General features: G+C 40.4%; 1 protein-coding gene across 2 annotated transcripts in view; it reads right to left on the bottom strand.

The window, feature by feature from the left end:
- DICER1 (dicer 1, ribonuclease III) overlaps positions 1 to 12,807 on the bottom strand; it is a 100,046-nt gene that overhangs the window by 35,097 nt on the left and 52,142 nt on the right. For both annotated transcript variants that reach the window (XM_071213716.1, XM_071213714.1), the window contains exons 12-13: positions 4,333 to 4,575; positions 3,570 to 3,727 (exon numbers count right to left, since the gene is read on the bottom strand). In XM_071213716.1, coding sequence (XP_071069817.1) covers positions 3,570 to 3,727; positions 4,333 to 4,575 — 401 coding nt within the window. The remainder of the gene's footprint in view (positions 1 to 3,569; positions 3,728 to 4,332; positions 4,576 to 12,807) is intronic.

The following is a 12,807-nucleotide window of genomic DNA, read 5'->3' as shown; positions in this document are numbered from 1 at the left end:
ATAAACAATCCATTTAAAAAATGGGAAAAAGACTTAAACAGACACTTCTCCGAAAAAGAAATACAAATGGCAAGAAAGCACATGAAAAAATGTTCCAAATCTCTAGCTATCAGGGAAATGTAAATCAAAACCACAATGAGATACCATCTTACACCCATAAGATTGGCAGCTATGAAAAAAACAGAAGAATACAAGTGCTGGAGAGGATGTGAAGGAAGGGGAACACTCATCCACTGCTGGTGGGAATGCAGAAGGATCCAACCATTCTGGAGAACAGTATGGCGGTTTCTCAAAAAACTAGCCATAGATTTGCCATATGACCCAGCAATACCACTGCTGGGAATATACCCAGCAGAACTGAAAACAAGAACACAAACCAATATATGTACACCAATGTTCATAGCAGCATTGTTCACTATTGCCAAAAGTTGGAATCAACCCAAATGCCCATCAACAGACGAGTGGATCAATAAAATGTGGTATATATACACAATGGAATACTACTCGGCTGTAAGAACAAACACACTACAAACACATGTGATAACATGGATGAATCTTGAGAACCTTATGTTGAGTGAAGCAACCCAGACATTGAAGGACAAATACTACATGACCTCAATGATATGAAATAAACAAGCTGCCCTAGATAGCAAGAGACTGAACGATAGGCTTGCAGGAAATCGGAGGGTGGAGGAAGGATATGAGCCGATGTCTGCAGGGGTGGAATTTAAGACGAGATGGTGGTAAGTATGAACACAAAGAAGAGATAAAAGGGGGGCAAGGGGTTGCCTTTGCTTGGGGCTTTGCGGGTTTGAGGGTGGCTGGGGAGGGACGGGTGGGTAACGTTGCCCAAAAGTGGGGGGAGGGAGGGGTAGCATACGAACCAGGAGAGGGTCAGGTGTTGGTGGAGAGTAAAATGCCGAGAAAATCATATCAAAATATAATAAAGAGGGTTACCTGTTTAGAATGCTCGGAGGGGAGGGTCTGATGCAGGACGGGCTCCTGGGGAATGTCTAAATGCTCATTCTGCCAGAGTGGGTGACACCATGGGGTAGAAACCCAAGTAGTGAGAGTGGGGGTGGACCCACATCCTGGGGAGGACTAATGCCATCCAATAGAGGGAACTGTATCCCTCGAGAGAAAGGGTGGCTCCCAGGGCATTGGGGCAGTTGAGCAAGTTAGGCCCTGAACACTATTCCATCTATCTCTGGAAGTGGCTCCTCAGGAAACGGAGGTTGGCTATCACTGAGGGCACCAAGGTGGAAGGGAAAATGGACGTTAAATGTGTGGAACCAAAGTAAATGGGGGGTAAGAGAGGAGTTTCTTGAGAGTACACAAGGATGGATATAAAACATGTAATATTACACCATAACATATAGGAGATGACAGACTGATAATGTAAACCATAATGTAAAACATAGGATAACTAAAAATGTAAAGAACTGTGTATCCTAAAGTATGCACCATAATGTAAACACAGATGTCACCTTGTTAGAAAGCTAATGTCTCAGACTCTGTACATCACTTTAAGTAAATATGATATGAATAGGGCGTAAGAGTATCACTGTGGAAGGGAAAAGGTTTTCTGGTGGATGTGTGGGAGTGCTGTATATTATATATATACATTGCTGTGGTCTAGGACTCCTCTGAAGAAAAGCTGAATAATTGGGGGGGGGGGGGGAAAAAGAAAAAAATAGGATGTGGAATTTTTTCAAGTCAACATTCTTTATCTAAGTTCTTTATCTAACTTTATCCAAGTTCTTTATCTATCCTTTAAACTCATCGCTATATGCCATTCCCTAGTAAGGGACCATGACATTATATTGGGCTTCAAATTTCGGGGAGTTCTGGATCACAGAGTGTTTCAACAATGGCAATGGAGGGATACTGGTATGGGATACCAATGACAGGTGATATATGACTGACAGGGAGCTGTACAGAACATATGTCCAGGGTGCATGGTAATGTTTGGATATACTCATAGTGGCAACAATTAAAAACCACAGTAGGGGGGGTACTGGGTTCCTGGCCAGTGGTGCTCTGTCGTGGTCCCTAGGGGAGCAGCGACAGTCTCCCAGGTACAGTGGTGGGGACCGGGAGGGAGTGAGGGTTCAACAGTGAGCCCCTGATACTAATGACTATGCTTGTGAGCTGATAAACCCAAAATAATAACAAGGCCTAGAGCAACTTTGTGCCTGGGAATTTCCTTCTGTCAGCCTTCATGTTACTCAAATGTGGCCAGTCTCGAAGCCAAACTCAGCATGTAAATGCAATGCCTTCCCCCCAGCGTGGGACATGACACCCGGGGATGAGCCTCCCTGGCAACGAGGGACCACTATCAACTACCAACTGATGATGCAACTGGAAAATGACCTTATACGGAAGGTTCAATGCGGATCAGCAGAATATCCATGTCTACATAAAATACCATGACTTTAAAATGCTGTTTGACCTAAAGTAAGGGGGAAATGGAAAGGAGAAATGAGTTTATATGGCTACGAGTTTCTAAAAAAGAGTCTGGAGGCTGGCAGAAGGTTTGCCCTCATGCACAACTGAGCAGAGTCAGAGAGACAGATAAAGCAGATACAACCCCCAGATATTGGTTCCTTTGAGGGCTAAAGAGACCCATGGGAGTTATGGTCATGGCCGATGGGGTTAACTACCAGGGCAGATGGCCCCTCTTTGGAAATGGTGTTTATGTGTGATGAATCTGGACTCAGATGGGATCTCCCTTCATAAGACTTTCATGCTAATGTGCTGGAGGTGCAGTTAATGTTGGGGTTTAAGATATATTTAGGGGATTTGAATCTCTGGACTGACAATGTGATAGCCAGATCCTGAGCCTCAACAGACTCCAGCACCTACAATCTGATTTATTGGACTTACCACACTCAGCTAAGATGGAGGTGAAGAAGGACAACCACCACACCATGGAGCCTAGAGTGATTACAACTGAAAATGGGAGGATTGCATCCAGCATCCAGGTGGAATCTGAGCCTCCTCTTGACATAAAGGTGCAATGGACACAACCAATCCAGTGTCCACATAGAAGAGGTGGCATTGGTTTGGGAAAAGTGGACATAATGGACAAAGGGTATGGGGAAAGGCAGGAAGAGATGAGAGGTGGAGGCGTCTTCGGGACATGGAGCTGCCCTGGATGGTGCTTCAGAGGTAATCACCGGACATTGTAAATCCTCACAGGGCCTACATGATGGAATAGAGGAGAGTATGGGCCATGATGTGAACCAATGTATATGAGGTGCAGAGGTGCCCAAAGATGTACTTACCAAATCCAATGGATGTGTCATGATGATGGGAACGAGTGTTGTTGGGGGGGGGGAGAGGGGGGGTGGGGGGGTGGGGTTGAATGGGACCTCACATATATATTTTTAATGTAATATTATTACAAAGTCAATAAAAAATAAAAAAATTAAAAAAAAATAAAAAAATAAAAAAAATAAAAATAAAAAAAATAAATAAAAAATAAAAAAATAAAAATAAAAATAAAATACTTAGAGGTTTAGACATACATTACAAAGGTTTTCCATGTAAATTATTTGATGCCATACCTATTGATGTGTCCAATGGCTGTGTTGATTGTGACTCTTGGACCACCATCATCAGGCCTCAACACATATGGTGGGAAAACATCATCATCATCATCCACCACAGGCTCAACGTCAGTCTCACTAGCATCAACTGACTTGGAACACTTGTTTCTCAAGATCTGAACATTTTAAAATCAGAACTTATGATTAGAACACATGTCTTCCTTCCCATAGGTTTAGCTGCCCACCTCTGTACCTGTAGAAAAAGACTTTCTTCACATGAAACATCCATTTCCCTTAAACATATTTCAGTACCCCAAACTCTCTTGCTGCAGAAAATTTCTCCTAAGGAATCCCAAAGAGACACTCACCATACAGGATTACACTGTACTATACCCTACACCTACACACCTGCACACACCTCCACATGCACACACACACACACATATACATATGTGACTGTTGGAGTCTTTCATGAGCATAGGGACTATGTCACTCCATAATACAAGCAACCAGCAGCCACTACACAGTCCACATTAACAGAACACTTTCCCAGGCAATCTTGCCCAATAATCTGTATGACCATTTCACTGTGATTTTATTGTGGGCTTTCAAACAGTTTGTAAAATATTGCTGGGTCTTTGTCTGTAATGATTCTCAACTTCCTAATAATGTACACACTGCACACCCTTGTCGAGACAATTCTCTGTAGATAAAACCTTTATCTATTTCTATGTACACAAACAGTGATAACTTAAAGATGTCATTTATTTTTTAATCTTACCTTTTCAATAGCTTTGTAAGTTTTCAGGTCTTCTTCAAAGCTTTTTATTTTGTCAGTGTCTGCTAACATGACATAATTAGAGATTGGTGCCCTTGCTCTTCCCTTAGACTGAACATAGGATCGATATTCTGTGGGCAAATCAAAACGAACCACCAAGTTGCATTTTGGTATATCAACACCCTCTTCTACAATACTTGTTGCAATAAGCAGGTTGGTTTCATGTGCTCGAAATTTCCTAAGAACCTGAAAAAAAATCCACCAGGAAAAACTATTTTAAGAAGCAGATCTAAATTTCATCATAATCATGCGCATTACAGAATTCAGAGTAACACACTGAATAATTTCCAAAGAAAACAATATAGTAAAAATAAGCGACAACTGTCATTACTGACACATACTCTGGACATGCTTCATTTTTTAAGGCCATGTTACAGAAGAAGACTGTATCACAGAAAACTTGGGATGCATGGACACATGGGCAAACAAACTTTGATTTAATAATGGTAGTTCCCAACTGAATGTAACTTAAAAATCAAAGGGCTAAGTTGAGATCATGAGAAGATGATGGAGTAGGGGGCTCCAAGGACTCAGTCCTTCCACCAAAACAACTATTTAATAGCAGGGACTGTAAGAAACAACTAATTTGAAACCCCAGCAGCCAGTAGAACATTATACAGCATCCAGGGAAGAGCGGAAAAAGGAGGCTTATAAATTACAGTATCTGCATGGCAGCTACCAGCAACCATCCCCAGCAGGCCAATGTGGGGTCCAGCCCCTGGCTAGCTCACTGATGTGGGAGTCTTATTAAAGAGACACAAGAACTTTAAAAAGGAACCAAACAGAACTATTGGAGTTGAAGACCACAATAATAGCAATACAAAATGCCCTGGAAGGTTTCAAGAGCAGACTGGAGCTGGCAGAAGAATTGGCAAACTTGAAGATGAGACACTTGAAATAAGTCAGGCTGAGGAAGAAAAAGAAAATGGGAAATATTAAAGGCAAAAAAATAGGAGAACCAGCAAGATGGCAGCGGAGTAAGGAGCTCCTGGAGTCAGCTCCTGCTACATGGTAGTTAGTAAACACCCAGAGCTCTCTGGAGTTAGCTGAAGCACCTGTTTGGGGGCTCCAGGAGGCCAGAAGAGCATTCCACAACATCCTTGAAGAAACAGAAAGGAAGAGGTTGCCCATCTGCAGAGAAGACTCGTAAGTAGAGCGCTCCACGTCCCGGAGGCCGGTGCCCATCCTCCACTGGAGGCACAAGCCGCCTCGGGAGCTGTTCCGTGGCTGAAATTGAAAGCTCCACTTCCCAAAAACAGGGGAGGAAGAGGTGGTTGGGCACCAATTTCAGCTACTGAGGAATAAAATTCAGCGGGCTAAAGTATAATCCTGAGAACAGCTAAGTTTGAGACTCTCCAAGTCAGAAAGAGGCTGGAAGCCGCCATCTTAAAATGCGCCTGGTACTAGGGGAAGCGGGGAGGACTGAGAATCCCAGCGCTGGTGGGGACCAGCTTCTTTCCATCCAGATCATACTGCAGCTCCAGCCTAGGCCCCAGCCCCACCTCCAGGGAGAAAGCTGGGGAACCTGCGCCAGCCTCTCCGGGAAATGGCCGGCCAAGCCGCGCAGGCCAGTGATTATCCTACTCAGGAGGCTCGAGCCACCCCAGGAGCTATTCTGTGACTGGAATTAGAAGCTCCATTTCCCAAAAACAGGGAAGAGACAGTTGGCTGCTGATTTTGGCTGCTGATTGATAGACTCGGCTGGTTAAGATATAACCTGGGAACAGCTGGGGTGTGAACCAGCCCAAGTCAGAAAGAGGCCAGCAGCCACCATTTTGACTCCACCCCCAGCCTAAGGGGAAGCCGGCTGACCGAAAATCTCAGGGATGATAGGAACCAGTTTTTTTCACACAGATCGGCCTGCAGCCCTAGCCTAAGCTTCAGCCCCACCTCTGGCAGGGAGGAGGCTGGCAGGCCCTGCACCAGTCTATCCAGGTAACTGCGGTTAACTTTGGCTGGCACAGACTGAAAATCAGAAGTCTACAGGGACAACTGCGGTCATCTTGGACCCACACTGCACAGAACTGCTCACATCTGCAGTTCCATACCTGCCACAGGCAGGGGAGAAAGGGGCATGAAGCTTCATCCGTCTCTCTGGGCAACTACAGTCTAGGCCTGCACTTGGATTATTCCACACAGCTGTGACTCTATCCCTACCCCTGGCAAAGGAGAAAGTTGGAAGAAGTTTCATTGTTCTCTGGTGCAATGAGGGCAGCTTGAGCCTCCATGGCTCCAACTACATGCTTGGCTCCTACTGCACAACTAGCAAGGGAGAAAAAAGAGAAACGCCGCACCCAGAATAAACACTCTAGTAAGCTAGATGCAAAGACACCAACAAAAAATTACAATCCACACCAAGAAGCATGAAGCTATGGCCCAGTTAAAGAAACAAGATAAGCCTCCAGAGGACATAAAGGAGTTAAGAACTAATCATGGATGTTCAAACAAATCTCCTTAATAAAGTCAATGAGATGGTTAAACAGATTAAGGATATTAAGACGAAACTGGATAAGCACAAAGAAGAATTTGAAAGCATACATAGAAAAACAGCAGATCTTACAGGAATGAAAGGTGCAATAAATGAAATTTTAAAAACATTGGAATCATATAATAGCAGATTTGAGAAGGCAGAAGAAAGGATTGGTGAACTTGAAGAAATGGCCTCTGAAAGTGAACATACAAAAAAAAGACGAAGAAAAGAATGGAAAAATTTGAACAAGGACTCAGGGAACTAAATGACAGCAAAAGACATGCAAACATACGTGTCACAGTGTCCTAGAAGGAGAAGAGAAGGGAAAAGGGGCAGAAGGAATATTTGAAGAAATAATGGTAGAAAATTTCCCAACCCTATTGAAGGACATAGATATCCCTGTCCAAGAAGCACAACATACTCCCATCAGAAAAATTCCAAAATAGACCAACTCGGAGACACATACTCATCAGAATGTCTAATGCCAAAGACAAAGAGAGAATTTTGAGAGCAGCAAGAGAAAAGCAATACATAACATATAAGGGACCTCCAATAAGATTAAGTGCTGATTTCTCACCAGAAACCATGAAGGCAAGAAGACAGTGGTCTGATATGTTTAAGATACTATGAGAGAAAAACTTCCAGCCAAGAATCTTATACCCAGCAAGACTGTCTTTTAAAAATGAGGGTGAGATTAGACTATTCACAGATAAACAGAAACTGAGAGAATTTCTAAGCAAGAGACCAGATTTTCAGGGAATACTAAAGGGTGTGCTAGAGCCTAAAAAGAAAAGATAGGAGAGAGAGGCCTGGGAGAGAGTTTAGAAATGAAGATTATATCAATAAAAGTAACTAAACATGTCAAAAGTGGTGAAAATAAAACATGACAGATAAAACTCAAATAGTCAGGAATAAACTTAACCAATGATGTAAAGCACTTGTATTCAGAAAACTGCTACTTGATGTTAAAAGAAATTTAAAAAGGCCTGAATAACTGAAAGAACATTCTATGCTCATGGATTGGAGGACTAAATATCATTAAGATGTCAATTCTACTCAAACTGATATACAGATTCAATGCAGTCCAGATAAAAATTCCACCAAAAAAAAAATTGAAAACACGATTATCAAATTTATTTGGAAGGGTAAGGGGTCCTGAATAGCCAGAAATATCATAAAATGGAAAAGCGAACCTTCATCTCCAGACTTTAAATCTTATTACCTAACTATAGTGGTAAAAATAGCATGATACTGGCCTAAAGACAGACACGATAGACCAATGGAACCAAATTTATGATTCAGAAACAGACCCTCACATGTATGGTCAAGTGATTTTTGGCTAGCCTGTCAAACTCACACAGCTTGGGCAGAACAATCCATTCGACAAACAGTACTGGAAGAATTGGATATCCATAGCCAAAAGAAGGAAAGAGGACCCCTATATCTCACACCTTCTCCAAAAATTGACTCAAAATGGATCAAAATCCTAAAAATAAAAGAACCATAAACTTCTAGAAGAAATTGTAGGAAAATATCTTCAAGACCTGGTGGTAGGTGATGGATTCTTAAAGGAGGTAAGAGGAGGACTGAGTAAACTACTGACATTTATAATGTATGTAGAAGTTTTAATTAGGGGAAGTGGACTTGTCCCAGTGTTTAGGGCATCCATCTACCACATGGGAGGTCCACGGTTCAAACCCCGGGCCTTCTGGACCCGTGTGGAGCTGGCCCATGCGCAGTGCTGATGCGCGCAAGGAGTGCCCTGCCACACAGGGGTGTCCCCGCGTAGGGGAACCCCACAAGCAAGGAGTGTGCCCCATAAGCTGTCCAGCGCGAAAGGAAGTTCAGCCTGCCCAGGAATGGTGCCGCTCACACAGAGAACTAACACAACAAGATGACACAACAAAAAAGAAACACAGATTCCCGTGTCGCTGACAACAACAGAAGCGGACAAAGAAGAACATGCGGGGGGGGGGGGGGGGGGAAGAAATAAATAAAATCTTAAAAAAAAAAGTTTTAATTAGCTTTGCTGTAAAAGTGTGGAAATGGATAGAGTAGATGGTAACACACAGTTAGTAACAGCTAGTTTATAAATGGGGATGTGAATGAAAATGGTAGTCTACGTATGTAAATGTCAATTGGCAGAATGCTAGAGAATAAGCTAGGAACTGAATAGCAAAGTAAACCAAGAGATGGATGAGAATTGTAGATGATGATATAGATGCAAGAGTGTCCTTTGTGAGCTAGAGCAAATGTGTATCACTACTGCAGGGTGTTGGGAATGTAGAGAAGCATGGGAAACCTACAGCTGGAGTGACCTATGGACTATGGTTAATAGTAATAATATAATATTCTTGCATCTATGCAAAAGATGTACTGTGTTGCTAATGAGGAAGTATGAAAATGTGAGCCAAATGTACACTCTGGACATGGTAACAATCAGATGATACTATCTTATCTGTAGCAAATATTCCACCACAGTGTGGTGTGATTATGGAGGGGTGTTGTTTGGGAATTCTGCATATGTGCATGATTATTTTATAAGCTTACAACTTCTATCCTAAAAAATATATTTAAAAAATAATAATAGGGTGGGTTGCGGAAAAACACACCAAATGTATGACAAGGACTATGATTAGGACTATGATCAGTAGTAAGATTTTGACAATATTCTTTCATCATTTCTAACAAACATCTCATGACAATGCAAGGTGTTGGTGAAGGGTTGATGTATGTATGGGACGCCTGTATGATGTTATACATGTTTGCTTTGCAAGTTCAGAACATTTATTATACACTTAATTCTTTATGTATGTTCACATATAAATGATATAAAGATAATAATAGAGTTGGTTGGGGGAAAAATACTTTGGTTAGTAGTAATATTTTGAAAATGCTCTTTAATCATTAGTTAAAAAGGTTTAACAACAATGCAAGTTATTGGTGGTAGGGTGAGTTATGAAAGCCCTGTATGGTGTTATATATGTTTGTTTTGTAAGTTCACAACTATTATTATATACTTCCTGTTTATGTATGAGTGATAAACTTCAATAAATTAATTTTTAAAAATTAAATGTAAAAAAAAAAAAAAAGAAAAAGAAAAATAGCCTAAGATATCTCTAGGACTCCATCAAGTGCACCAAATTCCTGTAATGCGTATATTGGTGCACTTGATGGAGTCCTAGAGATATCTTAGGCTATATACGCATTACAGGAATCCCAGAAGGAGAAGAGAGAAAAGGGGAAAAGGAATATTTGAAGAAATAATAATGGAAAACTTCCCAAACTGAGCAAAAGATATGAATATACACATCCAAGAAGCCCAGAGAACACCAAACAGGATAAACACAAAGGAAACTACACTCCATCATATACTGATCACACTATCAAAAGTGACAAGGACAAGGAGAGAGCTCTGAAAGCTACAGGAGAAAAGTAACATGTTACATACAAGGAAGTTCCAAATAGACTGAGTGCCAGTTTCTCATCAGAAACCATGAGGCAGTGGGTTGAAATACTTAAAGTGTGGTAAAAAAACAACTGCCAGTCAAGGACTTAATATCTGGCAAAGACTTTCTTTCAAAAATGAGACAAAGCTAAAGACATTTCCAGATAAAAGCTGACGGAGTTCATCACCACTAGACCCGCCTTACAAGCAATGTTAAAGGAAGTGCTTCAGATTGAAAGGAAAAGACAGTAGACAGTGGTTCAAAAGGCAGATTGGCAGAATGGAAGAAAAAACACAGCCCAACTATATGCTGTTTGCAAGACACTCACCATAAATTCAAAGATACAAGTAGATTAGAAAAAAATACACCATGCAAGTAGTAACCAAAGGAGAGCTGGGGTGACTATACCATCATCATTATATACTGATAAAGAGGACAACTCAACAGGAAGATGAAACAATTATAAATATATATGCACCTAACAGCAGAGCCCCAAAATATATGAAGAAAATATTGACAGATTTGAAGGGAGAAATTGGTGGTTCCACATTAATAGTAGGAGACTTTAATGTACCCGTTCTCAATAATGGACAGAACTTCTACTCAGAAGATCAATAAGGAAGAAGAGGACTTAATGAGGCACTACAGCATCTAGACTTAACAGACATATATAGACACTGCACCCAGAAAAAAAATACACATTCTTCTCAAGTGTATATTCTCCAGGATAGACCAAATGTTGGGTTACAAAACAAGCGGCAATAAATTCAAAAATACTGATATAATACAATGTATATTCTCCAACCACAACAGAATGAAGGCAGAAATCAACAACAGAGGAAGAAAAAGAAAATTCACAAATATGTGGAAATTAAACAACACACTCAAACCACCAAAGGTTGAAAGAGGAAATCAGAAGTGAAATAAGAAAATATTCTTGAGGTGAATGAAAGTGAAAATACAACCCACCAAAACTTACGGGATGCAGCAAAGGCATACTGAGAGGGATATGTATAGCTCTATGGTTACATTAAAAAAAGAAGAAAGACTTCGAATCAGAAACCTAACTTCAAAACTGGAAGACTAGGAAAAAAAGAACAAATTAAACTCATAAACAAGCAGAACGAAGGAAATAAAAGTTAAGAGTGAAGATAAATTAAATAGAACAACAATAACAAAAATAAGCAACAAAACAAAATGTTGGTTTGGTGAAAAGATAAGCAAAATTGGAAAACCTTTAACTAGAATGACAAACAAAAGAGATGATATAGATAACAAAAATCAGAAATGAAAAATGGACATTACTACTGACTCTGGATGAAATCCAAAGGACTTTAATACAATACCATGAACAGCTAACTACACAGCAATAAATGAGATAACCTAGATGAAATGGACAAATTCTTAGGAATACACAAATTATCTACATTGACACAAGAAGCAACAGAAGATCTCATTAAGCAAAATAATTAATAGTGAAGAGACTGAACCAGTAATCCAAAACCTCCCAAGAAAGAAAAGCCCAGAACCAGATGGTTAGACAGGGGAATTCTACCAAACATTCCAAGATGACATAACTCCAATTCTGCTCAAACTCTTCAAAAAAAATTGAAGAGGAAGCAACATTTCCTAATTCAATTCTATGAAGCCAACATCACCTTTACACCAAAACCAGAAAAACATACAAGAAAAGAAAATTACAGTCAATAACGCTTATGAACACAGATGCAAAAACCCTTGATATATACCAGCAAACTGAATCCAATAGCATATTAAAAGCATTATACACCATGATCAAGTGGGATTTATTCCTGGAATGCCAGATTGGCTCAACATAAGAAAATCAGTTAATGTCATTCATCACTAACAGCATGAAGAAAAACAATCACAGGATCATCTCAGTTGATGCCAAAAAGGCATTTGACAAAACCCAGCACTCCCTCTTGATAGAAATGTTTAAAACACTAGAAATTAAAGGAAACATCCTCAAGATTACAAAGGGCATTTAAGAAAATTCCACAGCTAGCATCCTACTTAACAGTGAAATACTGAAAGCTTTCCCGTTAAGATAAAGAACAAGAAAGGATGCCCACTGTCACCACTGTTCCCACTATCACCACTGTTATTCACTGGACTGGAAGTTCTTGACAGAGCAGTTAGGCAAGAAAAAGATATAAAAGGCATCCAAATTGGAAAGGAAGAAGTAAACCTTCCCTATTTGCAAAGGATATGATTCTATATACAGAAAATCCTGAAAATTTCACAACAAAGCTCCTGGAGCTAATACATGTATTCAGCGAAGTGGCAGGATATAAGATCAACACCCAAAAACCAGTAGTGTTTCTATTCACAAATAATAAACAACTAGAAGAAGAAAAAAATTCCATTCACAATAGCAACTAAAATAATAAACCTGACCAAGGATGTAAAGGACTTGTACACAGAAAACTACAAAACACTGTTAAAAAAAATAAAGATGACCTTCTTTGATGACCACAG

This window comes from Dasypus novemcinctus, chromosome 3, assembly GCF_030445035.2.
Source record: "Dasypus novemcinctus isolate mDasNov1 chromosome 3, mDasNov1.1.hap2, whole genome shotgun sequence".
NCBI lineage: Eukaryota > Metazoa > Chordata > Mammalia > Cingulata > Dasypodidae > Dasypus > Dasypus novemcinctus.
This window is presented reverse-complemented; position numbering and strand designations above follow the sequence as displayed.